The 27,286-nt window shown below is 39.3% G+C and overlaps 1 protein-coding gene across 4 annotated transcripts in view; it reads right to left on the bottom strand.

Annotated features, from left to right (window-relative positions):
• Window positions 1-12,408: 12,408 nt before the first annotated feature.
• MAPK12 (mitogen-activated protein kinase 12) overlaps window positions 12,409-27,286 on the bottom strand; it is a 32,740-nt gene continuing 17,862 nt past the window's right edge. For 2 of the 4 annotated variants that reach the window (XM_042018207.1, XM_042018208.1), the window contains exons 5-12: window positions 24,576-24,605; window positions 22,916-22,963; window positions 19,794-19,908; window positions 19,112-19,183; window positions 18,433-18,512; window positions 17,607-17,685; window positions 15,876-16,049; window positions 12,409-15,081 (exon numbers count right to left, since the gene is read on the bottom strand). In XM_042018207.1, the coding sequence (XP_041874141.1) occupies window positions 15,011-15,081; window positions 15,876-16,049; window positions 17,607-17,685; window positions 18,433-18,512; window positions 19,112-19,183; window positions 19,794-19,908; window positions 22,916-22,963; window positions 24,576-24,605 (669 nt within the window). In that variant the 3' untranslated portion in view covers window positions 12,409-15,010. Of the gene's footprint in view, window positions 15,082-15,875; window positions 16,050-17,526; window positions 17,686-18,432; window positions 18,513-19,111; window positions 19,184-19,793; window positions 19,909-22,915; window positions 22,964-24,575; window positions 24,606-27,286 lie in introns of those variants that run through there. The other 2 variants (XM_042018210.1, XM_042018209.1) reach the window with 2 other exon arrangements.

Raw genomic sequence — 27,286 nt, 5'->3', positions numbered from 1 at the left:
TTTTCAGAAACCATAGCTTTTTGTGCTTATATGGAGATGTAGCACACTTAGACAATGCATTACATATAATTTACATGTTTATACTTTAATGTTAGGTTATTAATCCTAGCATCTTTGAAGCCAAAGACAACCCCCTACTTATTCTTCCTTAGCTGCCTTCTTTAGTCTAAGCTACTGGTAAAATTACAGTATCTGTTTAAATAGGTAGAAAAAAATGACAGCAGGCAGGGTCCCAGGAACTAAAAATGTATTTAAAACAACTCTCAGTTCCTCTTCTCATGCCCTGTTGCCAGAATGGTGTTTTTTCCCAGCAAATGTGGTTTCTCTGTATCCATTATTGCACCTCAAAGCACAGGAACTGAATACCTAACCAGGCTGATTTAGGCCTGACAAAAGCTTCCTTTTGACAGGTGCTCCATGTATTTCTTAAGAAGTTAGAGCCTTATTAAAAGTCAGTAAAAGTCCCATTCTTGCTAAGTCTGGGCAGGTATGTCTGCGGGCCACACTTTCACACAGCTGCTCCTGCTACCATTTTGCAGTGAAACGACTGCACGAAGCTGCTTAACCCAAGGAGAGCCAGCGGCACAGCCCTTTGAACCCCCAGTGCTTTGTGCATCCCACCTGTGCCCAGAGCAAAACCGTGAGCTCCACCTCCCGAGCAGAGACACCTCTGCCCCATGCACAGAGCTCAGTTCACACAGGCTCCAGAGAGGTTGCAGACACTGTAATGTCTCACTTGAGTCTCTTTGGCATTCAGTAACTGAAGTGAAACTGGACAAGTGTCCCCCTTATGCAGCAGGCTTCTGCACCTGTCCATGTTGCTGATGTTTTTACCAAGTCATTTTGTAATTTTATGAAATTAATCAAATTCCTCTCTGTCTCTAATTATATTCTTCTGTAATACTTCCTTCATCTGATTGCTATCTGAAAGGAGGTGGCAAGATCTCTGGTGAAAGAAGCATTTCTCTTGCATGTGGAGCATGGTATTACGTGCAGATTTCTAAATGGTATAAAACATGGAGTAAGAGAGGGTTGCTGTGCCCCTTCCCACCACTGCGTTACAACCAGCCCATGCCAGGCCTGTGCTGGGCCAAGCTCTGGCTGTACCCACAGCCACGTGTGCTGGCTTGTGAGCCAGCGGGGCTGATTTGAGAGGTCCTCTGAGCCACGACTGATGGACAGAACAGAGGCAAGTGTCACAAGAGCGTGTGAGACAAAGATCATCTAATAAGAGCTAATACCTATCCTGGCAAACTTAGTCTCCATAGGAGCTGTCTTGGAAATAAATAATTGTGAACTGTGAGTAATTGTCACTGCCTGAGTCAGTTTCCTGCCAGGCTTCCCGGGGAGTAGGTCATTTATGAGCCACTGCGGAGCCGTGCTTTAAAGATTCTTTTAGTCTCAGCTATGTCTTAGAGGCATCCAACTATCTTTTGATGCTTTGCTTTTGAAGAGCTGACTTTTGGTAGACTCGAGGGCTGAAGAATTGCCACCAGTTTCAAGAGAAAAATGTGCCTAAAGGCCTTTGCTGGACACCTGTGACTGCACTGGGTCCAAGGATGGTTCTGAAGCCAGATTATCCATAATTCAGTAATTTTTGGTAGTCATGTTCTGTCAGGAAAGAGAATAATTTATGGGAGCTTCTGATTCTCTTCTGGAAGTGACTTAGTTCAAGTGGGTCAAATTCCTTATCCTGTGCCATTTTCAGTATCATCATTTACTAAGGAATTTACCAATTTGACATCCTTTTCACTACACTCATGGGTCACTTTTAAGTAGGGGAAAGTGCTTGTGTTCAGACTCAATTATTTTGATGTTCTTCATGAGCACGTTACCTTTGAACTTGGTTTGACAGCAAGCTGTTATAATTTTAATTTTTAGTAGGAGTCCTGCAGAACAGTTATTAAAAGTGAGCATGCAGAGTAGATTGCCATTGCTTGGAGAGTGCTACAGGTCAGTCAGATGTTGGCAGAAGTGTAATCTGTGGCACCCATGTTGCTCTGTCATACATTCTCCTTTTATTTTGCAAACACTCAGCTGGTCATTTCATGGTGGGGAAAAAACATCAAGCAAATATGCACACAGATTGATTTTATGAACACAGTAAACTGTTTTACTGTTGCCACACCAGCTAAACATCCAGATTGCACAAAAACTGGTGGCTCAGTATTTCTGATTGTAGTGATATATGTCTGTAGAAGGTGCTTGAACAAAGGCTGACTAAAGTGAAAAAAAAAAGATTAGTTTAACAAACGATCGTGGCAATTGCAGTGCCTGCATACAGTTAGAGATGTCACAATCTGGAGTCTGCTCTTTGAGACTTCTGAAGAAAGCTGTGTGGTGGTTCCCTTAGCTACAGGCTGTATTTATTGTTCCTGGATATGAGCAAGGGACACCTGCTGATGGACCATGATAAGAGGAACAGTGGCTGGAGGCTCTCTCCCTGCCCACCTCTGTGTCCTCTCCTTTGACTGTTACCGGGGAGACAGACAGAGATTAGCCAGGAGCCACCCATCAGAGCTCAGTGAGAAACAGGACTGACATTTTCTTCAAAGAAAGCAGGGGCCTGAGAGCAAATTTGCAGATGTAGGGATTTTTGGTTTTAATCTGAACATTTGTTGCAATATTTGGCTGGAGTCATTTTTATCTGGAGTCAATTGCAGAGATGCAAGGCTCCCAGACAAAGATCAAAGCCTGTAACCATGCACCCCAAGTGGCAAAAGGAGGCAGGGGAGAGGTAGTCCTTGCCCTGATGAAAGCTTTGCTGGACTAACATCTTTACTCTGCAGGGTAGGATTTACTTCGTAACATTTCCATTGCTTTATTAAAAAAATAATTAGGCCACATATGGTATCTGTAAAACAGCAGAGACAGAGCCATGGATGCCTTTGAATGCCTTTGAAAAGGCCTCATTAATTTATTTGTCACAATGGCTTTAGCATTGCTTCAATTTTTAAAGGACAGAAATATTGTATTTCCTTATAAGTCTGTAATGGAAATTGTTACAGGCTCACTGCTCTGGCATGCTCAGCACCGCCCTTTTTACTGTCAGTCGATTAAATCAGAGGAAAGTTTGTTTTAATAGTGAAAGAGAAATTCGATGCTTTGGGTGACCCAAACTTAGTTTCTGACTCTGCCACATTTCTTCTGGAATCTTTAACCCTGCTGCACTGTACTCCTGCACACACAGATTGTCCTGGTTAACAATGCTGGGGGGATGCTGGGGTTAAACATGTTCAAATATGAAGTGGTCAGATGCTGCAAGAGTCGGGAGGGGGCATGTAAATACCCACACAGATCCCAAGAGTATCACTCAAAGCACAAGGGTACTGAATACCATACAAAAATTGGGTAAGTAGCATTTTCTAAGTAGGCCAAGTCAGTCAGGACCAAAAAAAGGACACAAGAAGATGAGGTGACTTGCTAACCAGCCAGCAGCTAACTCAGGCATACAAATCTGAGCTTTGACATCACAATGTTCATTGACCCATTCAGCTTCTGGAGGTCCTGCCCAGCAATATTTTTGTCACTGCAGAGCAGGATAATTTGTGTAAAGTGATTTTAGATGAAGAACTGAAATCCAGTACTGACTTACTAGTGGCACACTCACAAAATTGCATTTAGGCCGTGTCCTGTGTGCTGCATGTCAGGGCCTTATGGTGAACACCACATAGGTTAAATGCTGTGTGAAGCTGTTTGCTTTCAAGGAGGCTGAAAGGAGGAAAGAAATGCTGGCACAGTTGTCATTAAGAAAGTGGAATTTTGTTTTTCAGCCATAAAAACCATGGCAGGATCACCAGTGTTGTTGGTTTTGCTCCAGGGGTAAGCAAATTCCAAATAATGGCTTTCAGGTGGGAGCAAAATACAGTCTGTCTGAATTTAGGGTTTTACGCTATTGATCGTGTACCAGATGAGCACCTTCCACAAACAGCCAGTAGTAATAGCCCCTCTTCCCTGTTCTCCCCCAGGTAAAAAATTAAATGTTTTTGGATATTTTTATTCCTTGGTTGGTATTGGTTTGCTGCTTTGGCTAATACTGCCTATCTTTCTTTCTAGTCTTGAGTCAGCTTTACTGAATTTCAATTTAGTTTTGCTTTGATTTAATTTTGTGAAAGAAGGACTATTTGACAAATGGAATATCATGTATTTCAGGCACAATTTCTGCTCTACAGAAAAGTTCTTCTTTTCTTTTAGACTTAAGCGGTTTTTGCAGTCTTTTGGCAACGGGGCTGATGCTGGTTTTCCCTCTATCAAATTTCTGCCATAGCTGAGTCCCCTGTCATGTATTGTCTGTCACAAATAGCTCCAAATGAAATAAAAAGTGAAGCTAAACACAGAGCCCACTGAATTGTTTCTAAACCTCTGTGAACAGAAGGGAATACAAGTAGATTCGAGCTGTTTCATAGGGAGACAGGGCACCAGCTGTTTGGGCTACAAGTAAACACTACATACCAACTATTTGTAGTCCATTGACAAAGTAAACACCGTCACCTTGTCTATTCCCCCTCTCGAATCTTTCTTTGTCTGTGGCCTGTAGCCAACTACTGATCATCAAGATAAGACAGAAACACATTAAGTCTTGAAAATTGTGTCTGGCTTCTAGCTGCCACTAGAGATAGCTCTATCAGTTAAGCAAGTAAAACTCCGGGAGAGTGCTCTGCTGACTCCAGCACGCCTGGAGCCCATCCCTTTTAAGTCGCTTGGCAGTATTTCGCATTTAACTTCTATGAATCCCAGCCACCCGCAGGAAATGCTCTTGGCATCTGACATTTTCACAACACATGGCAGGCCTTGCTTCACTTTAACACCATGGGAAGCAGCAGACCTGAAGCTCCTGTTTAGAAGGCAAACTTCAGCCTAAATACTTTTTTGAATAAGCAAAATTTAAATAACTTCTGTAACTTTTCACAAATACATAGATGTGCTTCAAATATCTGAATTAGATATTATGGCCGAATCTCCTCTAAGCAAGATTCCCTCTGGCATTTGCATAATTTTTTTCTTGAATAGATTCATAAAATCATTTAGGTTGGAAAAGACCTTTAAGACCACCAAGTCCAGCCATAAACCTAACACTGCAAAGTCCCACTACGCCACATCCCTAAATGTCACATCTACATGTCTTTTGAATAGTCCCAGGGATTGTGACTCAACCACTTCCCTGGGCAGCCTGTTCCAATGCCTGATAACCCTTTCCATGAAGAAGTATTTCCTCATATCCAGTGTAAACCTACTCTGGCACACCTTGATGGTAAAATGTAATCTCATTCCAGACACTGAATATGTATTTAAATCTAAATAATCAAAGCAAATGTTCCTGTTACAAATGTTTTTGGTGAAACCAAAGACTTGTCAAGAAATAGTCAAAGTTACACCCTGGACATGAATTTGAGATTCTGATCATTAGAATCCTGGCAGCTTTTTTTTTGTGTTACAGATTTCTCTCCAAACCATGATTCATATTGTTTTTAAGGCTGTAGCATGGAATTTTAAAATTACAAAAAGAAAATATATTTTCTTGATAAATCCTAGCTTTAGGTTTCTATGTTACCATAGTTTTGGAAAGAGATTTATTATTTTGGCCTTTCTAACTAAAATAATTTGCAAACTTTTTCATTCGAGTACAGAGGTGCATACTAAACTCTATTAAAAACAAACAGTTGTGTCCTGAACTCTAATGTGTACATAGACAATATTCCAAAATTTCTCGGGATTTTGAGAAAATAATATTTTTAACTGTGGCAATTACAAATTATAAGAGTAACTGCTTCACAAATCAGTGTGTCCATTCATAGGGTATGTATATAATTCTTGCCTGACAGCTATACAAATATTTGATGGGAATAGTTCTTTTCTGTTCTGCGCCATGAATATGTGCTCAAAGGCTAAGGAGTACTCACTGACAGTGTGGACAGTGTGAATATTTTTTTTCACTCTCCCTATTTTAAACATTACCTTACACACACCTTTTGGACAAGGATGACCACAAAAAAGAGCCTTTTGGAGCCTTTAAGGCACCTTCCTATCCTGATAAAAGACACACTTGCTATTGCAGCTGCCACTAATCTACATTTTTTCGGTATTCCTCATATATCAAGAAACTCAAAAGATTTTTCAAGGTTCAATTAATGAAGCAACCAGCCTTTTGTGTAACCTGTTTTGACTACAGATGCTTAGCCAAATCACACCTCTGTGTGAGGAGTGAAGAATTCGAGAGACAGCAGGAGCACAGCACTGTGGCAGACGACTGGCAGGACCATGCCAGCCATTAGGTGGATCATCATGGGCAGGTCTAGACTTCAAATGAGATAAGGGTTTCACAGACACTGCTTTTTGATTTGAACCTTTATGATTTTCTCTCTGTTATCGTACAAGGATGGTATCTCTGTAAATAGTGTGTAAGTCTTTTTGTCTGCCTGAGAAGACATCTAGAACAGTTTTGTAAAAGTAAATAGATTCTGCACCTTGTATACTTATTAAATCTTCTTATATGCACTTTAATGGTGAATGCATAGTGCCTTCCTGTAACACTGATGCTGGGCCCACAAAATCTGCAAAACTTCAGCAGTTGTTCCTATAAAGAAGATTCATATTGCCACAACCATTTCCACAGCAGGCCTGAGAGTTACAGAATCAACCACTTCATCCCCTCCCGTCTGTTTTGTCGACAGCTCCATCGATATTCATGAAAGGCTTTAAATCCTCTGCAAAGGGGGAGGATTCAATTTAAAAAAAAAAACAACCCAAACAAAAACCAAACAAACCACACATCAGTCTTTAAACAGAAAGCATAGATGCAATATGCTATACAAAAAGATGGGGAAGAAAAAATGTCTTCCTCTGAGCCTCAGGGCAGATGGCAGACTCCTTCCCTTTCTCTGTGGTGGCTTATGTTGCACACATTGCCTCTGTTGACATCAAAGACATTTGGTTTCTATTACCCTATCTTGAAGAGAAATTCACTGATAAAGGAGTCTCCACCCTAATGATTAAACCCTATTTGGATTTCAATACCTGGGCAGAGCCGCTGAGCCAGGAGGCCAGGATTAGAGGGTCGGAGACTTCAGCGCCCATTTGCTAATCTGGGTGCAGACTGTGGGGCCTGCCTGTGAAATGTTATGTCATTTGGTCTTCACAGCCCTTTACCTTCATTCCAGGGCAACCATTTTCTTCCAGTGGAGCTACTGGGAAATGAAATGGGTGAGTCCATCCTAAATAGCTACACAACAAGAAGAGCTGAGTAAATAGGAAAAAATGTAGAGCAATCATTTAGAAATAGCTCAAAATCAAACAGAACCTAAATGATCTCTAAAACTATGGTTTACTTCTAATTAGAATATGAAGCACAGGGAGGCACAACCAGAGAAATAATTGAATTTAAGCTTAGACAGGACAGGCTGATGGTTTTTTTGGTATTAGGATCCATTTTCATTCTCTAATGAAATGGAAGGGTTTCATGCTGGTTGCAGTGATCAAAGATTGATAACAGTCTCCACAGGAGGTTCCTTTCATTATGGAAACCATAGAGGAACAAATAGTTTAGAGGGGAATGTATTTTGAAATTAGACTCTGGAGGATCCAGAGAGAAAGGATTTGTGATTGCAGGTCTACTTTCACACCATAAAAGGAGCATGTTTGCCTGACAGCTTCCTTAGCTTTTTTCCTCTGCTCTTATATCTAGCTGATAAGAGTGATAAAAGATATTGCCACTCCCCATAAGCCTTGTTACATCTACATCTATACTACAGCATTACTAATGTTAAATGTATTAGGACAGGAGACCTTTGAATTGTTTGGTGAGAGAGAAAACTACTTTTAGAAACAACCAGAGAAAATGCTGTGTGTTTCTCTTCATACTGAGTAGCATTTTTCTCCCTGGTATTCCAGCAAAATGAAACAGATACTGGAATTACTGACAGATTCTGTACCCAAGGAAGGCAAATGCAGTTTCCATAATCCATGACTATACCCTGGAAGCCAAGATTCTGCCTGTTTTGCTTATGCTGAGTGTTAGAATATATCTATTGATGTCAGTGTCTCATGGCAGACCTTTATGTGAGCAAAACTGACAAAGGTGGCCAACGTACACAGGCCACTCACTCTTTTTGGTGAATTATCTTTCAGGACATTCTATAAAATGTTTGGTTTTGGTCCATGATATTGAAAAAGCATTCAATATGGGCGGTACTTTCCCTGCCATAGGGTTGGCCCAATAAAGCAACCTTATTCTAGTATCTTGGTTTCAGCAAGGGATGCTGCAGATGCATATGCCAATCTTTAAAGAGAACAAACAGCTTCTGCCCCTGTGCTTACTGAAGTCCTTAGCCACTCTGTCCCAACACTCCAGTGGGAAAAGCCAGCTTGGGTCCATGTCCACATGTGCAAGGACATTCACTTGGCTACTTCTTTCTTTGATGACTATCAGTATTTGATTTGCTTGGTAAGAACACTGCTTGAGTAGATAAAACTAACACAGAAAAATGAGGGGAAATAGTGCTTCAAATTTTGCCTACTTCCAAGTTTTCATTTTTCTCCTTTCCAAGGGAAAAGGATCATTTGTGGTAGAGGCCCTTCACAACCAGCCCTACTGTCATGCCCATGTTTGCTAAGGTCTAATGTTTCTGGACAAGAAGAGAGAGATTTAGTCTTCTTTAAAACTCCTAGTTGATCACAAAGGATGTATGAACCAGCTGATGATGTCACATTACCATGTTAGAGAAGATTTTATTAACCCTAAGGGAGCCCTCAGGCATCCACTGGTATGAATTGGGTACATTAAGGCAAGCCAGTGTCTGGGACATGGCGATGCTCTCTGATTGCTTAGCTCAGCTCTTCAGCCTTTCCTGAGCATTTTCTCATGGGAAGTCATGCTTACCCCACTGCTAAGATCTGAAGTTACAGCATAAAGGGAATTTTCCCTGTACATAAATAATTTATGTCTCAAATTACTCTAATGATACCAAACACGAGTTATGGAAAGCAATTCAAAAGCTGGAAGACATGCAGCAAGTTCATAACATTAATCATATCAAATCCAGGTGATCAAAACCACTAATCCAGCCATAAAGCATAAAAGGCCATAAAACCCATTGAGAAACCTAAGGAAACACAGTTAATGCTCTGTTTTAAAGACTTGCAATGGCAATACTGAGTAGATAAAGTAATTATAGTTATAGTGAGCTGCTCATTAAGAGAATCACACTTGTGTCATTGAATCTCCAAATACTCACTCATTTTTGTATGACCGTAATTTCACATCTGTTCTGAAAATTCAGCAGCCTGAATGTAAAGCATTACCAGAGTGCTTGAAAGCCATGGGGGAGTCATGTTTGAAGTCTGTAAGGTGACATGAGACCTGGAGTTTATATGTATGCCTGGTGACCTAGCCCTCCCACTCTGCCAGCATGCAGGACTCTATCTCACCATTCACAGTATTCTCACTGCTGTGGTTCTACTTCTCTGATGAGTCTAATTGTTTATTTACAACATTAGTAATGCCTTCAAGAAAATCTTCCTGCATTGTCTTTTCTTTCTTTAAAGGAAATCTGTGCTGTTGTGCAGTAATTCTTTCCTATCTAATCCTTACCTTTTGCATAAATGCATAATGTATGAAAAACTTCATTATGATGCTGTCCTGACACTTAGTCCAAATGGAGACTCACAGCAACTTACAGTAGCTTTGCCAATGGCACAGAAATATGTATTCATTCCATTTATTATGGAGCACTGCCAATAAATCTTTACAGCTTGACCTAATTTAATATAAACCATCGTATCTAGGTCAGGGCAGATGGCAGGGGGCAACTGGGGACAACCCCAGCCCTGGGTGTGGGGCACCTCCCTGGGGATGAGGACAGGCCAGACTGGGACATCAGCCTGTGAGTGGAGGTGGTTTGGTAGGACCCATGGCCAGGGACACAGCTGTGGGGTGGTGAGGAGCTGCAGCTCAGGCAGGGCCAAGGCAAGAGCACCAGCTGGAAGCAGCTCCCTGCATCAGGGTTTGGCCCCACAGCGCCTGGGAGCCTGCCCCCAAGGTCACTATGGGAAAGGGGCCACCCTTGGCTGCACTGGCTCAGAGCTGGCCCCCAGTCCCAGCAGCCCAAGCTTCGTGAGCTCCTGTGGATGCTCTCATAACCCTTACAAGCAGAGCTCACCATCAGGCTTTCCCAAACAACTACTTCACAAAGGCTGTATTGTTACTCTTTTACGGCTGGAGAACAACAGACAAGAGATGACAGCCTATTCACCCATCAGTTTGGCTGAGCACAATTTTCCAGGCACTGTTGGCTCTGTGGCCATGTCAGTGCTAGTAAATGAACCATGCCTGCAGCACTTTGCTGGATCTACTGCTTTAGAGAAAACTTGAGGGAATGTTTTTCTGATTACATTTCTTGGCTGTGTTTTTTCTCCTTACAGTAGTGCCATTTTTATGAAAAAGAAAAGTCAAACTTGACTCAAACCCAAAAACGTAAGGAGTTACATTTAGGAACAGCAAAATGTCCGGGCACATACCAAAGTAGTACTACTTGGCAGCAGGAACTATCATGTATAAATGTGACTTTAAAAATACCTAAAAAAAAGCTGCCATGGTCCAGGCCCCTGTGGACTAGATGTCCATGGTCTTCTGAGCAGTAAAATTTTACTGTTATCAGTGATATAATAATGTTACAGTAATAATGAATTTCCCATTAGTATCAGACTGAACTGGAGTAGGTGGCAATCTTGTGTTGGTATTACAAGTGTCACTCTGACAAGAGCCTCATGGCTGCTGGTACCACGCAAACACAGCAGACTTTACCTGCTCCCTAGGAGCGAGTGCTCCCAGGACATTGCGTGGCAAAACTTGAGAGCATTTTCAAACAGGACCTTAGCAATTTCTTTCCTTGCATTTCATTTGTTTCACCGGCAGTCACTTTTACTTCTCAAAGATAACAGCATATTCAGAAAGCTTCAATGGAAGGTGTAAGAGCTGCATGCCTGGATCACTCTAACTGCTGGAAAATGCACCTTGTTGCTTACTGATGAAGCAGACCACGAACTAGAAAACTCCTGCTTGGAAAAGTAACGAGGTTAAGCATAAAGGAGCTCCCATTACAGAGCAGAACAGCAGCAGACAAAAATTATGAATCATTAAAACACTTTCCTTGTCCTCACTCACCTCCTTGTGGGATGCTGTTTCTGGTAGCTAAAAAGCATACATCAGTTCCACGCCTCAGAGCTGCAGGTGGTTGCTAAGTGAAAATGCAGTTTTCAGATGTTACTATTCCACAGGCTGCAAATGACCTGTGCACAAGAGCTGCTCATTAAGTGGTAGTCCATGAAGTTTCAAAGAATATCTGTATGGTGGAAGTCCTCCTCCCTTGATCTTTCTCCAACTCAGGCTTCTGAATTCTTATGAAGACAGGAGATTTAAAATACGGCTGTGCGTGAAACTGCTTCTGGTATTGTTTGACTTATACAACCAGTTGCCCCCAGAGTACGCAGGAGATGGAGAATTAATCAGCAGGGACAGCAGGTGTTTTGAGCCCCTATTCTTTTCTGTGGTACCTACAGGGACTGTCAAAACACATGGCTATTTTATACCAAGATCCAGGGACTGATAGCATCTAACAGATGCCTCATTCTCTGACAACCTTAGCTGAAACAGACCAGAAGCATCTGGTATTCGTTTTTGAACAGCAGATCAGAAAGTAGGAAATTCAAAGAACCCCACCCAGCTCATATGCCCAGTAATTCCAAATCAAGAACAAAGTGCATCTTCTGAGCACATTTTGCAGGACACATTAGCATGTACCTCAGTAATATCCTGTTTAAAACAAGAGAAAATAGTCAAGAAAGGAAGTTGTGAACCACATCTGGCCCGCAACACCGCATTATCAAAATTTGGCATTTGGTGAGTCTTCAATGCAACAAAGACTAATACTTAAGGGGACAATCTTGCTCCCTGAAACAGTCAGGGAACACGTGAGCCTCATATATCCTTCTGGAACACTGTTAACTCAAACTTCGCTGTCCGACTCAAAGATGTACATGCTTGATGACCATCAATCTTTGGCTTTTAAAATCAGGCTGAGAAATGCAACTGCATTTAAGGACCAAAATCCTGTCCTTCAGAACAAAGCAGAGATGCCTGGTGAAATCCAAGAAGCTGTTAAGAAATAATTTGGTGGCAGTAGTACAGTCAGATCAGCTCTTTGATAACTCCCAAGTTTGGAAAATAAGAGAAAGATTAGCATCTGACTAACTTCCAAAAGAAACTACGTCAGCAGCCAATATTGCATGAAATGTACCTACACTACTAGTAGGTACCCTTTCATACCCTACTTCATATAGCACCCTTTACCAAAAATAATATTTTCAGTACTGACTATACATTTGGCAGTACATACGGGGAAGATAAGACCATTATTGTGTCAAAAAACAAACTCCCAACCTTTATTTGTCACAACACATTTCATGTACATGCAGAATGTATTTACATTTCTCTTTTAAGGCAAACAGAAATTGAGTTCTTATACCTGAGTTGCTTAGCACCAGTAAGAATAGCAAATAAAAACACAGGAATTGCTCTCTCCCTTTGGAGTAGCAGCTGCTTCTGCTGCAAATTATTTCTGCTTTCACCTCACAGTTCTTTTAATGAGCTCTACTGTCATCCGGAGCCATTTCTGCAGAATTCAATCTCTTCAGAGAAACTGCTTGACCAACTTGAAGTTGCCTTTGCTGTTTGCTAATGGCACAGCAGTACTTCTGTCTTTGCTGACATATGCACCAAGGTCTTCAGTTACTTTAAGAGTTCTGTATTTCTCCACTACCAAGAAAAACTATTATCTTCTTATGTCTTTCTCACGTGTGCTGGCTGCTTCTCCAATGCTAAGTTAAAATCAAGAGAGGGCAAAGGTAACCACAGCCAATGGAGGATTTCAGCGCTTGACTTTGTGGAAATGCCCACTGAAGTGTTGGCCTTTAGGAAGAAAATGCAAAGCAGTTTTTCAATTAAAAAAATGCTCCCTCTGAGTCTGAGTAACATTTGAGCCATCTGCATTATCTCCAGACTTCAGGCATTTTCTACAATTTAGGATGTTGAAATCCATTTAAAATACAGAGGCAGCATTTTCAAGTAAGTGTTTGACATTTTTCATTTCCCACTGACTGGGTCTGCCAACACCACTAATTCCAATAGGCACTTTTCTCCCATGACTTTTAAGAGGACCACAGAGCATGATCCTAAGAGAAAACATCTATTCTGTAAAAATCAAAGCTTCTATTTAACATAGAAGTGTAGACCAAGCATAGTCCATAGTGCAAAATGGGGTATGACTATCAAGTGTGCCTTCCTCTGTGAGGAACCTGTAGTTTGGAAAAACCTTTTTATTCAATTCACATTCTTTGCCTTTTTTTCCACACATTCCTGAAACTGTAGTTTTTAATGACTTGTCAAATACATGAATTTAAGGTTTCTGTTACTATTTAGTCTCTCTAGGTGTCTACCTCAGCTAATCAACGCTCGTCACAAACAATTTTTAAACAAACACTAATATTTACAGGTGTTTAATTCAAACATTCATTGAAAGAAATAAAGTAACTGTGCCTTTATTAAACTTATGGTTTATATAGGATATTAAAGCAAAAAACCCTCAAGTAATTTCTTCTTTTTTTCCAGTTACTACCTGCTAATATCAAATGTCTTCTTTCACATTCATTTCATTCAGTACTAACACACCACAGTGTATTACACTGGGAATAACCCACATCCAAACAGTCAATTGAAAGACACTACCTTTAGAAAGACAAGCAATTTCACACAGAAATTCTTCACAAAGAATTTCTTTTTCCCAATTGTTGCCAATTCTTTTTCCCACCTCAGGGACCCTTACAAACAAAGCACCTAGGAAAATACAGTAAAAGGACAGTAAGAGGAACTCATGAAGCATCTAATCAATCTATCCCATCAGGAAGCTGACTCCTTTTGCCAAGGTACCTCTCAATAGAAGGTCTGAAGGTTTTTCCACGTGAGTTCAAAAGGGTAAAAAATAGGAATAATTATTATTCTTTACCTGGTAATAGCTTTGTACACTGCGAAAAGAACAGCTTGCTGCAGGTATTCCTGATGAAGAGCTGCAGTGTATCATTTTGGTCCTCATTTCATTTTCTAGACAGTGACCCACATGCAGCTTTAGTTTTCAAATCAGCACTGCTGATTCTATAACCAGTACATTGTCTGAGATAATTTCAATACTAAGATGTTAGAGAGCTTACAAAACTTCAGAAAATCTGAAGAATTTCTCCCTGGAAATCCTTGATCCCTAGTCTACTATACAAAGAAAATGCACTGTATTTAGAGAAAAATATTATACAGTGATTATATATCCAGTGACTGTTCACCTAGTGAGTTTATGAAATCTTGTCCTGCTGTGCTGGTTATTTTGAAAAAAATCTAGGACATCAACACTTCTGAGGTTCTCTTCCACTCACACAGGACAGGGGAGGCAGGCATTCATTTGGGCTGTGTCTCTGCTACCCACTGCAGTGCCTGAGGTAACAGAAGATGATTAGCCTTCCCAGGCATCTCAGCAAAGTGAAATATTCCAGAGGAAGTCACATGAATACTCCTTGCATTCAAGACCGTTCAGTGGCCTTGGGAGAGCAGTCCCAGCAGATCTCTGACATACTGTGTAGCTTGCTTGGGGTGGTAATTTGTACTCTTCTGATCTCTGAGTTGAAGAATTAGTCCTGCTCTTTTGCTGATAGCACCAGGTTATTGCAGTCTGAGTCCTGTTGTGCAGAAGGAAGAAGTTGTAGGCAGAAATAAGTTTCTGGATATGTTTGAAATGCTACTCCCAAAGGCACCAACTTCCACATGCAGAGAGTAAAGGACATTGCTCTTTCTTACAGTGCAGATGAAACAGATTACACAGAGTTTATTTATAAAAAGTTTTATACACCTGAAGTGTCACAAACATTTACAACTTTTCTGCCTTCCTCAGAGTTCTGAAAATACTGAGCCACACAATTACACTGCTGTCTCCTTTGAATCCGATGTCTGTGGTGGCTTGAAGTTCAGTATCTCTTTATATGTAATGCCTGCAAAACAACAGAACAGACATAGCATTGGTATGGTCTAATGAGAAAAGGAGCTGCACAAACATGAATGAGCAAGGTACAACTTCGGCATGGCTGGGCTCTGATCCAGCTCAGGAAGAGAGAGACCTCTTCAGGCAAAAAGAGAGGAAGTGTACAAAAAGTAAGGGAATCAAGGACCATTTTTTCGCCATTTCAGATTTGAAAAAATAGCCCAATACTGAAATGGTACAGGTGCTTTCAAAGGGATGTGAGCACTGACTTTTGAGTATAGTGGGCAATATTCTCAGCAAGAGCTACTGAGCACATTAGATTTAAAAGTCAGGTCCTCTCTTAAAAGCCAAAATACAAACCTCTGACCTTAGATGAAAATAAGATTAGACTTAAATCTCTGCTGACACAGATATGTTTTTTCTCTCTCTGAGAATCTAACTTTCAGGCCAGCAACCACTGCAGTCCTATAGAGGCAACATGCAATCTGTTCACCTGCCCTATCCACTGGAAGGCAAGTTAGAGAAATGGTTGCTTTTCTATGTTGCAGAAGATGGGAGGACAGAAACATTAAGGAAATGGAGGACAGCCTCTGTTAGGAAGCAGAGAAGAAACCTTTGGAGATCCTTTCACAAAGACTTGATAAGAGGAACACTGGCTTATCAGTAGCATTTCTTTTTCTTAAAGGCGTCTATTTACTCTGTTCGATAAAAAGCAGAGAAGTTAATTTGTAAAGGAGAACATTTTTATTTCTGCTTGGCCTTTCAAACTGGTTATTTTTGAAAACATCACAAAATTAAACTCACGCTTCCACTCATCTAGTGGAAGATCCATATTATCAAATGTGTCGTCATATTTCTCAGCTTCAATTTCTTCCTCAGGATCATGAATTGGTTCAAAGTAAGGATGCATCAAAGCCTCAGCTGCCGTGACTCGCTTCTCTGCATCCAGCACCAGCATCTTCTCCAAAAGGTTTAGAGCTATTGCACAGAAAACCAACAGTGTATTCAAATCACACACCTGATTTCACTTGTACACAGTAATATTGCCCTGGAGGTATTTCAAATAAATACATGGAGTTATAAAGCAGAATCATTGGGTGTCCAGTGATAGCCAGTGTGGGCCCCTTTGCATGACAGTGTTGTGAGCAAGCTGGGATGTGTACAAAGCCTGATGCAATGCAGAGGTGTTCTGTTGCTTCTGTATGCAGTACAGAAAACACCTCAGCTAATGACTTCCCAGCTTCTGGCTACAGGACCGCTGTGCTTGGGGCTTTCCCAGGTGTCGTCAATCACTGCCACTCACTGTGGTCCTAAGGTCCATCACCCCCTGACGGCAGCTGAATCAACAGGTGAACAGCGAACGAGAACTGCGCTCTGTGTCACCGAATCCAAACCAAGTACACTCTGAAGTTCACGAAGACAAGTTAGTCGTCCATGCTCAGAATCTGAGCTGATTTTATCTGCTACGTGGTTTTAACCTCAGCCAAAACAATCCATTAAAATTTCATGTGTTTCCCTCCTGTGGATTTTGGATCAGATCCATTGCTAGACTGTCAAAATGGACTAGTGTAAACAGGTATGATGAATGATTTATTTTCTGTTTTTCTGTCCTGAAAGGATGCTCTTGGGTTTGGAGCCGCTGAAAGGAAGTAGAGGTAGAAGCGTGGGATAGGATGCTTCACCTCCTGCTTGCCACGTATATTCTCTTTAAACTCCTATCCCAGACCAGAAACAGCCAGATAGATGGCCACAGAAATGATAAGGAGAGACATCCTAAAAACTAAATGGAAATGTGTAGCTTGCTGTAGCTGAGAATGTCACTGAGCTAACCATGCAGTAAGTTGTTTATTAATCAGATTTATTTCTACTGTATCTGAACCTAAAATTTTAACTTCTTAAATTGAGAAAATTAAATTATCCTAATTAATATTCTAACAAAACTGGCTTTGGGAGTGTTTAGGTCATTGGGGAATTGATAACGCTTAGGGAGAGTCATTTCAGAGCTCTGGCTGCCTCAGGTCATGTCACAGTTATGCACACTTGGAATGCTCTTCTGGCTGTTTATATCTATCAAATCCAAGCTAGTGCTTCTCAGGAATGCACAGATGTTTCTCAGGATGTATTAATTCCATTACTAAAACGTCAGCTTTCCATTTTCTTGTATTTCAACTGCAGATCAGATTGAGCTTTCAGAATTATAGTTCAAATACAGTACAGAGAATGTTTTATTACATATACTTAATCTGCCAGGGCTCTTGAGAAAATTGCTCAAGTAAAACCAATGAGCAGGTGCTAGATTGAAACCCAAATTACAAAATACTTTTTTTGTTGTTGTTGTTTCTAAGAAACAACTGATTCCTGGCAAGGTTTAAAATCGGCAAAGTTCAGCCGCTACAATCACAAGTATGAATTATGGAAAGCAAGAGACAGAATAGCACAAGAACCATCACATCACCTGTCACAGGACTGATACTGCAGCTGCCTCCAATGCAAACAACAAGAACAAGCTGTGAACATCCACACAAACCGTCTTACCCAAAGGATTTGCATACTTCAAGATGGATGCAAAATCTTTCTTCTGGACTTTTGGAAGGCTTTTGATATAGTTTTTTGCCTTAAAAGAAACATGGATATTAAATTAGATCTTTGCTACCTCTGTAATGTGACAACATTAACTATATGCTTAATAGGTAACTCAACAATATTTTGACAGCAAATTGTACAAATGCATTTTTTCTGATGCTATTCACCTTCTTCCTGAATGGAATTTTTTTTAATCGAGCTTTAAAACCATGATTTAGAAATTACAATGGAAAGCTTTAATTATTAGTGCTCCTTTTTTAATATATTTATTCAAATAAATATGTATGAATTATTTGAAAGAATGTCATAGTGAGTTTACAGCAATCTCTAGAAGTGAACCTTATACAGTAGTTCCTTAATATTTAAATTGTACAGTTAGTCTAATGAATAAATTTAGGTCCTTTATAGTAAGGGCTTCAGGATACTAGAAGGACACTAACGTAAGAACAGGAAAGAGACATTTGCAAACAACCGGGTTTTCTGAGTATCTTCATGCTTTCAGTAGCTTTACAATAAAAGCTGCAATGTATCAGCTCAGCTGTTTATATGGTAAACACTGGAATCTTGAAATACATAAATAATGTTCTGATAACTTTCTGTCATTTCACCCCCCATCTCCAGTAGCTATTGTGGGTGCACAAAGCATTTCAAGGCAGAGAGGGACTATCAGGGACCATATCAGTAGTCAATACGTATTATCTCAGACTGTCAAAGAACTGAGTATGGCTTAAAGTAAAATTAAGACATGGAAAACCAACTGACAAAGCAGAATACTCACATCTTGACTGTGCAATTTTTGAACAAAATCTTGAGTTGGTGTACCTGTTATTTTCATTATTTCTGTGAGTTGGTCCAGATCTGAATACCAGAAATAAGGAACAAATTCTTTCACCATTAGAAAATTAAGCATCCTGCAAAAATAATGCATTTCTTCGCTGTTGGAGAATAATGTAAAAATCTTAATTCAATGACTGAACAGAAGATTTATAAAAGATGAAAGTTCTCCATTTTTTCTTAGAAAAGGCAAAGAAAATATCCTATAATTTGGGAACACATAACTGAATCATCTGCAAAATTTTCTAATATTATCAGGCCCATTCTGTATTTTTAGATAAAAATCAGTCCAAAAGTATTAGAGTATCTGAATAATCAATACATGTATTGCATGCACAAAAAAACCCAAAAAACATAGGTTTTCTATTACCACAGAGCCTTTTACTTGATGATTTGAGAGGTGACTCAAATATCACTTCTACTGAAAAAAATCAGTAATACAAATTTTAATTGGCAGGTGTGCAAAAGTGGTACAGATATGAAAGAATGATTTAATGAGAAAGGTGCAAGGAATTTTACTATTAATATCAATTTATACTCATCAGTTTTTGAACACTTACTGTATCACATAAGAACCTCTCATAATTTTCTTACATCAGTATCATAAATTCACTGAAGGATACGATCATTTCCCTTGAACAGAGGTCTCCCCGTTATCATCTCAGCCATTATACAACCTACAGACCAGATGTCAACTGAAAAAAAGACCAAGAGGCACATTACCTTGTTCATTTAAATGTGCATAAAATTTAATTTAAAACGTATTTTAAAGAAGTATAAAAATTACCTTTATAGCCTGTTATAAAATAAATGTGTGCCTTGCCAAGTATGATGAATAGCACAAGTAAAACCACCAGACTTTCTAATGAGCAAACCGGAGATAATCTCATAATATGCAGAATGAGTTTCTCAGTAACAGGCAGAAGCACATGCAAAGCTTTCAAAAACTTCCATAGCTATCTTAGTGTTATTTGAATTCCCTCCATTTGCCATTTTCCCCTGTCTGAGTTAAAATCACCACACATTTAGAGGAACACAAGAACAGAGACCAGACCGTCACATCTGTATAATTTAAATAATCTTTTTCTAATCACCTTGGCACTTTCTGTTACTCTCAGAAAACATACATAAAAAACCCCTAAACTCATGATTACCTGCAATTTATCTACAAGGAAATTATGCATAATTATATTGTCATTTCCACCTCCAATTTCTCTTTAATTTCAGAAACAAAGTCTTGTTTATGTATCACCTGATTCAGTGAATGCTTCAGCTCTGTTAAGATACTTCTAAAGAGACACTGACCTGTCTGAGTATAATGCATCCAGTTAAGTATGACCTCTGGGGCTCTGTACCATCTTGTAACCACATAGCCGGTCATCTCACTGTCTGTATGCCTTGCCAATCCAAAATCCAGAATCTGTAGTGGAAGCACAAAGAACATTCAGATCAGACAGCTCGTTATCTAGTTCATACAGTTCTTTACAACTGTAAGGAAAAAAAAATTGGAGCAATCTGCAGAGATTAGTTTATTTTTGTATATTTTTCTCATTGAAGTGCCTTGTTCTCATTTTAAAAATCAAGACAGAGGTAGCACAGAGGTTTGAATAATTTTTTTTTAAGTTACATACTGCTATAGCACCATCAAAAGTTGTAAGACCATTAAAGAAAATAATAAATTATTAACTTATTAATTAAAAAGATACTGGACACATTCAATGCAAAAAATTCCCTGACCACAGAGTCACCATTGTATCAAGTTACAGCTAAAAGAACAGCACCCATTTTAGACAGTGTCAATTGCTCTTACGTCCCAGGTGGCACAATTATTCAAGACTGTGTTCCAACAAAATTCTGAAGTAAAAAGGTATTGTTATTTCTACTTTATGAGTAACTCATACAAAGGAAGATGTCCTCTAGGTCACACTGAAAATCTGCAACAAGAGTAGGGAATTACTATCACTTAGTCCCACCAAGTCTTCTCCAACCTCCAGCATCAACTACAGAGCAACCTTTTGTAAAAAATGCAAGATCAGTGCAATTTTGTTTAAAGTGCTATGCACAATTCAGCTTATTTCTAAGGTTCTCAGCTATTTCTCTCTAGATATAGCAATGTGTACAGCAGCAAGATTAAAACTGAATGTTATGGCCTTTTGTGAACTTCTACAAAATTTGCCTTAAGAAGGCCCACCTCTATGGACCATCAAAAGATGCAGCCAACAGCAAGAAAATTCCACTACTGGAACAACAATCTGTTTGTACTTATTGGAAAGTTCATGCTTCTAATAAAAAGTAGGAGGCTTGGGTAAGTAAAGTTCTATTGAAGATAAATCATGGTCACACACAGACAACTAAATATGAAGATTTGCATGACCAGCCAGAGGTTGCCATGTGAATCAGGCTGCACATGTTTATTGACAGGCAGGAGTTTTTACTAGGGACACCTGAGCATTCTTATATCAAGAGTCATGTTTTTGTAATGCTCTCTGCAATTAAACATTCTAAAGTATTTCAGGATAGTTTCATCATTCCCTGGCACTAACAAAGAGGAAAGTTATATTTTCAGTCACAAATCAAGACTACAAAATGTTATGGCTTATCTTTATTGCCATACTTGAAATATCATTTCCTTGTTTTCCTCCTAACTACTGATTACCAATCAATTTAAAAACAGAAATAGAATGCAAAGGGAGACATTTTTATTTGTACCAATTAAATGCACTTGATTGTGGCTGATTCTTTGGGTACTGAAGGGTATATTTACTAGACTCAAAATATTTGTAGTGGCAAAATACACTTTTATATATGGCTTTCCAATTTATTCTACATATTCTACATATTCAGCACACATTATATTTTCCCAGTAAGATAGCAGGGAGGGTGGAAGAAAAAGAAAAAAAATTTATGTAATAGGTCAAAGCCAGATGTGGTACGGTCTATTCTGTCGCAGTCTTTTAGGCATTTTATCTACCAAGGCTTGAGACACGTAGAGTTGGAAACAGCTACAATACAATTTGGTTTTGTATATTTGTAAAAGTAGAAAATGACAGCAAGAATTTTTGTGTATTATGTTTTAATTTCATGATTTATTTTCATTCACATGTTCATTAAGCTCAGGAAAAAGCGTATCCTATTTGTACTTAATATTAACCTGGTACCATTTCAACAACTATCTTCATATAAAACTTTTATTCTCACTCTCTAATCTTCAACTTTTCAGCTGGAACTTCCACAGTAATTTTCAGAGCAAGTTTGAAAATCCTTTTTATAATTCGTGAGTTATGAAAGAATGAGCCAATTCCCCATAGCTCCTCAAGGAGGGCTCCCCTTTGACTCAGCAAACTTAATTTTCCTAACTTGCTTCAGTAACTGCAGCAAAAATAACTTGTAACTTTGAGACTACAGAGAGGGCAGTGATTTCCCCTCATGCACCCTGCACTGTCACTTTTCTGATACCTATGTAGGAGTTGAGAGCATCAGATGAAGGAGCCAGAGACCTCATTGTGAAAAACAGAACTAATAGCCTACTAATTAATTAGCCATTCAAGGAATTGTTCCAACTTGCCTACAGCCTCACTGTCACTGGAGTTGATGCAAGGAAAGCTGCCGAGTGCACAAACATGGGGGAAAATGGTTGGACTACCCCTGGCAACTTGATCCTGTGCCTGCATAAACTGACTTGGAGAGTGTGCGGAAAAAAAATGTGTTAAATGAGCAGATACACATGAGGAGACTGTATTATGAAAGAATGTCTTAGACCTGGCCTGCATCTCAAAATATAATTGTGCAGCTGGGGGTGGGAGGGAAGACAACCATATACAACTGCTTTTTTTAGATTTTCCTCTTTTCCCATCACCCTGGGATCCACTCACCATTTGGCCTACCTACAAGCCAGGAAAAGTCAATGGCTTTTTGTGTTAGATAGGAAAACTCTAAAATCACAGGAGCCTGGAACATTCAGGTCAGTCTCCAAAGACCAAAAAGTTGTATTACAATGGCTACATGCAAGTATGTAGTTTGTATGCTGTATGCTAAAAAAAACTTTTGTACTGCTTTACATCACCTTTTATTTTATTCAATTAAGGGTGTCCTTCACAACCTTTGCTCTTCTGTATCTCCCAGCTTGTAGAATTAGACTTTTCTATTTATTCAAAGCTGAAATTCTCACATAACCAAATCACTCCCATAAACTCTTATGTCTCTTTTAGGGGGGAAACCCTGGCCATAAGATCTAATGTGTCCTTACACATCAGGACACAAAAGCCCCCATTCAAATTCCATGTTGTGAGGATGTACAGGCCAATTGTGATTCAAGAACAAAAAGCCTGGCCCAATGCTGAAACCAGTCAGCATGTCTACAGCTGCTGCACCTGTTGTCTTCTGTCTTCTAACACATCTGACTGGTTTTGCAAATAAACATACCTTACCTTCAATTCACAGTCTTCATTTACTGCCAAGTTTCCAGGCTTTAGATCCTGCAACCAAATTTGAAATGAATGTTAATTTTCTTTTTATTTTACAGAAAGACAATAAAGTACTCATTCTTTGCCTTCTTTCTGGTTTTATAGTTTTTATGTAACTATTTTGAACAGCAACAGGTAAAATGATGTCATAACAAATAACACAAACAAGGACACAAACTTGCATATGTTTGGCTTTTTTCCAGTATCTTTTCTCCCCAAGAAAAACCAAACTGTTTTGTTTGTTTGTTTGTTTTTCTGCTAGAAGTCAGGAAAATACTTGCCACTGAAGGAATTCACTCATTTTTCTATGAGTGGGGTTTGGACATAAACCTGTTGCATTTAATAATAACACCACAAGGTTAACAATTCACATATATAGTTCTGGATTGTACATGTTGCATATCAAAATATGCATTATAAAGGTTCCTTACCCTGATAGGAGGAGTACTGAAGGAAACAAACAAGATATTACATAAAACTCTAAGCTCTCTTCTCTGGAAAAATCAATTTCCTAAGAAAGTCAATAGAACTGCAACATGAAAAAAGTATTCCCTCAAGTCTCTTAAGCCACCTTAGGGACATCTAATGATGTTCCACAGTTGTAAAGTTTAGCAAAGGGAAGAGTACTGGCAAGGACTAAGATGATATTGCAACATCAGTGACACACACACAGAGTCAAAAATACATTTTCCTTCAGCTTTTTCAAATCTTTGTTTGGTACACTTAAGCACAAGATCTTCAGAAGTATCTTCTCTCTGAACTTAAACAGGGATCCACCTGTTTTATACAGAGATGTTCTAAGAACAGAGGGGCCTTGGAGAGAAACAATTTGGTGCAAAAAACCATAATGAAACCAAGTTGTTCAAGGGTCCAGAGGGACCTTAAAAAAGACTAAGCAATGATAAGTTTAGTCCATGATCCCAGCAGCTGCAAAAATAAAACCATAAATACCTTATTTTTTCAGTTTGCATAGTTTCCGTGTCCAGCTTAAAGATACTACACAATGTGCAGTTTCTATGGTGCTCCCGATACTTTATTAGAAATGGATGATTTCTGTTCTAATGCAGTTTTGGGGGAAGATATGCTGCTTGGTACCACAAGGGCATCATTCAGAACTCCTTCACAGTGCAGAAGTGATTTTAAGTGGACTTTTATACAGAAACAGGACTCAAAAAGAATCAAATGCTTAATTTTGCTTAGAAAAAAAATTGAGGTTCTATAATTTTGGACAATATTTTCAGTTTCTATGGTTCCCCCAAAATTTCGAACACTAATATAATGTTAAAAGAAAACCTAATCATTGTTTTTAAGTTTAATCTTCATTAAAAAAAAAAATACAGAAAAAACTTTTATTCATCTGAATTTAGACACTATTTGCTCTTGTGGGGACTTAAAACTCAACTTCACAAAGTAATTCAGGAACCCCAAATCTAAGCTGTATTCAGTGCAACTTGAGCTTACACTGACATAGCCATGCCACCTTTTGTTCCCACTGAAGAAAAAACCAAAGGCACCAACAGAGAAAACCGATAAATGGAATTTCAGGCATATTTATGAGCATGCTTATACACAAACATCACTCACATTATCAAAATATAGACATCTTTCATGTTTTTCCACTTACCCTGTGAATTATGCCTGATGAGTGAATATACTGTAAAAAGAGAAAGTATTTTTTTAGTTAAGGTCCTGACTTTAAAAAGTAGTCTAGGGTAGGAGAGAAAGTACTTTTTCATGGTGCTAAAGTGAACTGAAATTAGAAAATGGTCATTTATTGCACAGAAGATCCCTTTAGCTATGATTTTAACTTTAAGATAACTATACTAGCATTTCTTCCTTTCCCTCCCCAGTAATGAGAAACCACTTTTGGCATGCATATATATATATATATATCAGAATGAAACATGCTATTTTATGTATCAGAAATGCTCTCCTGCAACAGGTGTCTCTGGTGTGCCATCATAGTTTAGATTCATATGCTTCAGCAGCACTGACTTTTAAGAGATCACTAAGATTGGGATGAAGGCCAGTCAAGGTCTTATCTGAGAGTTCTTGCTACATGCTTCAGTATTTCCTCAATGGAAAATGGAATGGTTAAGTTGAAAGACATTCTCTTTACTTGAATATCTTCATCACTTATTCAGTGACCTATTTAAGGGCTCACAAAAGCCAAACCAACAAACAACACCCAGGACTAGTTCTTTTGGGATGATACCTGATCAAATACAGATGTTTGAACCCATGAATGCCACCGAATGATCCCCACTGAGGTATGCAGTTTCTCTCACCAGCTGAATGATACCCTAGAAGAGACTATTTTCATCACAGTAAATAAAGGGAACCTCTAGTAACTAGTTCAGATATAGGCATCTCTTGCAAGGATTGAAATACAGAGAGTTCTTCTGAACAGAGGACATGGCTTCCAAGAGCAGCCTGGGATGTGCTAATTCCTTCAGGTGTCGGGAACTGATCTAAAACTCCAAGACCATACTAGTGATGCTATGAAACACAAGAACAATAAAACTTTTTAAATAAAAAGACTTGAGAAAAGATTAATAAGATGTAAATCCTCCAGCTTCACCTGAATAATTTTAATTTTATTCCACCCTGAAGAATGGAACATGTGGCAATAGAGTCACTGTGAACCACCTGGCAGAGCCAGAGAAGACCAAGCAGGAATAGCCAGTATAACATCACAGAAATGCACAGAAGAAAGGAGCTTTGCAGGACAATTGCAAATCAGCCACAGCAATGACCACCTTCCCCAGCAGCCCTCAGAACAGGCAATTAACCACACACATGCAACAGTCCCTCTGCAAAGGAGTCCTCATAATCCAACTGATGAGAAACACCAAGACAAAGAAAGCAAAGCTACAGAACAAAAAACAACTTCTTCAGAGAGATCCAACGTGCATTTCAGACTTAGATTTCTGAACTTAAAAAAAACCCCATACAACCTAAGCAGCACAAGATCTGCATTTAAAGTGCCAAGTTTTTTAAGCAGTGACTGAAAAAATCTCTGACAGTTAATTTTTCCTCTCTTACACCTGACAGGCCACATCAGATGTGGTCTCATAGGTTCTGAAAAGAGGGAGGGGTGAAAAAGCCCCCACTTCCTTTAACCCTGTGCCTACAACTTTACCAATCCAGCCCAGGCTGTGGTAGGGCCCTGCTGCTGCACAGTCACACTACTGACTGCTGTGCCAGAGCCCAGGCCTTTCTTGGCATCTGCAGTGGACCAGTTCCTGCTACAGATTGCTTGCAGATTGGGCAAGGTTTAACAACACCCGTAGGAAATGCCAAAGCCCTTCACAGGATTTCCTGGGGCTGACACAAGACGTTTGAGGGCACACGGCTGCTCCACAGAATGTTGGCTAGAAAACTGCTACAGCAAATAAAAAACTACAAAATGTTGTATCTGTCATGGATGTGTGTGAAGTGAATTGGGACAGGAGGAGGAGGAGGAAGTCTGTCAATTGTACATGAAGACCATATGCACTTAAAAAATCCTCAAAAACCACCAAACCAGAAATGTAACTGTAAATAGCTAAACTCCCAATACATTCAGAAAAAGATGTCCTCTGTCATAGCTATCTTGATCAAGGATATTACAATGTCTACTTGCATTCTAAATTATTGCAATGTCTTCTAACTGAAGCATCTTGATTTTCCAGAACAGATGCTTAATATATTCTATAGTTGGTTTTCGCTGCTAAGACTGTACACAGTAAGGAAATATCTGGCAGACCCAGTCATTTGGCACCCAAGAATGCAGAATGTAGAAACAGGAATTAAAAGGTCTGCACCCTTCACAGTTTTAGTTAATCTCACCTGTTTGGAGAGAAGAGTGTGGTTTTCCTGGCATTCTCACCCCACTGAAGGTTTTCTGAGTGTTCATAGCACCAAAATCATGTTAACACTTTGGGGAAAGCTCCTGTGTTTTCTAAATGTTCCTCTTAACATAACACTACTGAGATTACATAAAATAGCAGTTATTCCTGATGGTAATGTACACATCAGCCTTTTTGCAAGCTAAAATACTGGTGCTGTGCTGCAGTGTTTCTTTAACAACAGCAGTATTTTTTTAACTGCATTTTATTATCTCCTGGCAGGTAGCAACACTGGAACTATACCGGTCTTCATTCAGAAGATTTTCCATTTCTGTTCAACAGCCTTCTGAAATGGGATCCTGTTCTTACTGGTTCTACTCATTAAATTAGCCATTTATTGACAGATTTTTCACTCTTAACATTGCAAAACGATTCAGAACAGAGTAGACATATTCTTCACAATGTTATTACCACTTCACCTGAACCATGTTTGACTCAAGAACCC

This window comes from Corvus kubaryi, unplaced genomic scaffold (genome assembly GCF_017639235.1).
Source record: "Corvus kubaryi isolate FWS band 111438036 unplaced genomic scaffold, C.kubaryi_AGA036_p1.0 137, whole genome shotgun sequence".
NCBI classification, from domain to species: Eukaryota; Metazoa; Chordata; class Aves; order Passeriformes; family Corvidae; genus Corvus; species Corvus kubaryi.
This window is presented reverse-complemented; position numbering and strand designations above follow the sequence as displayed.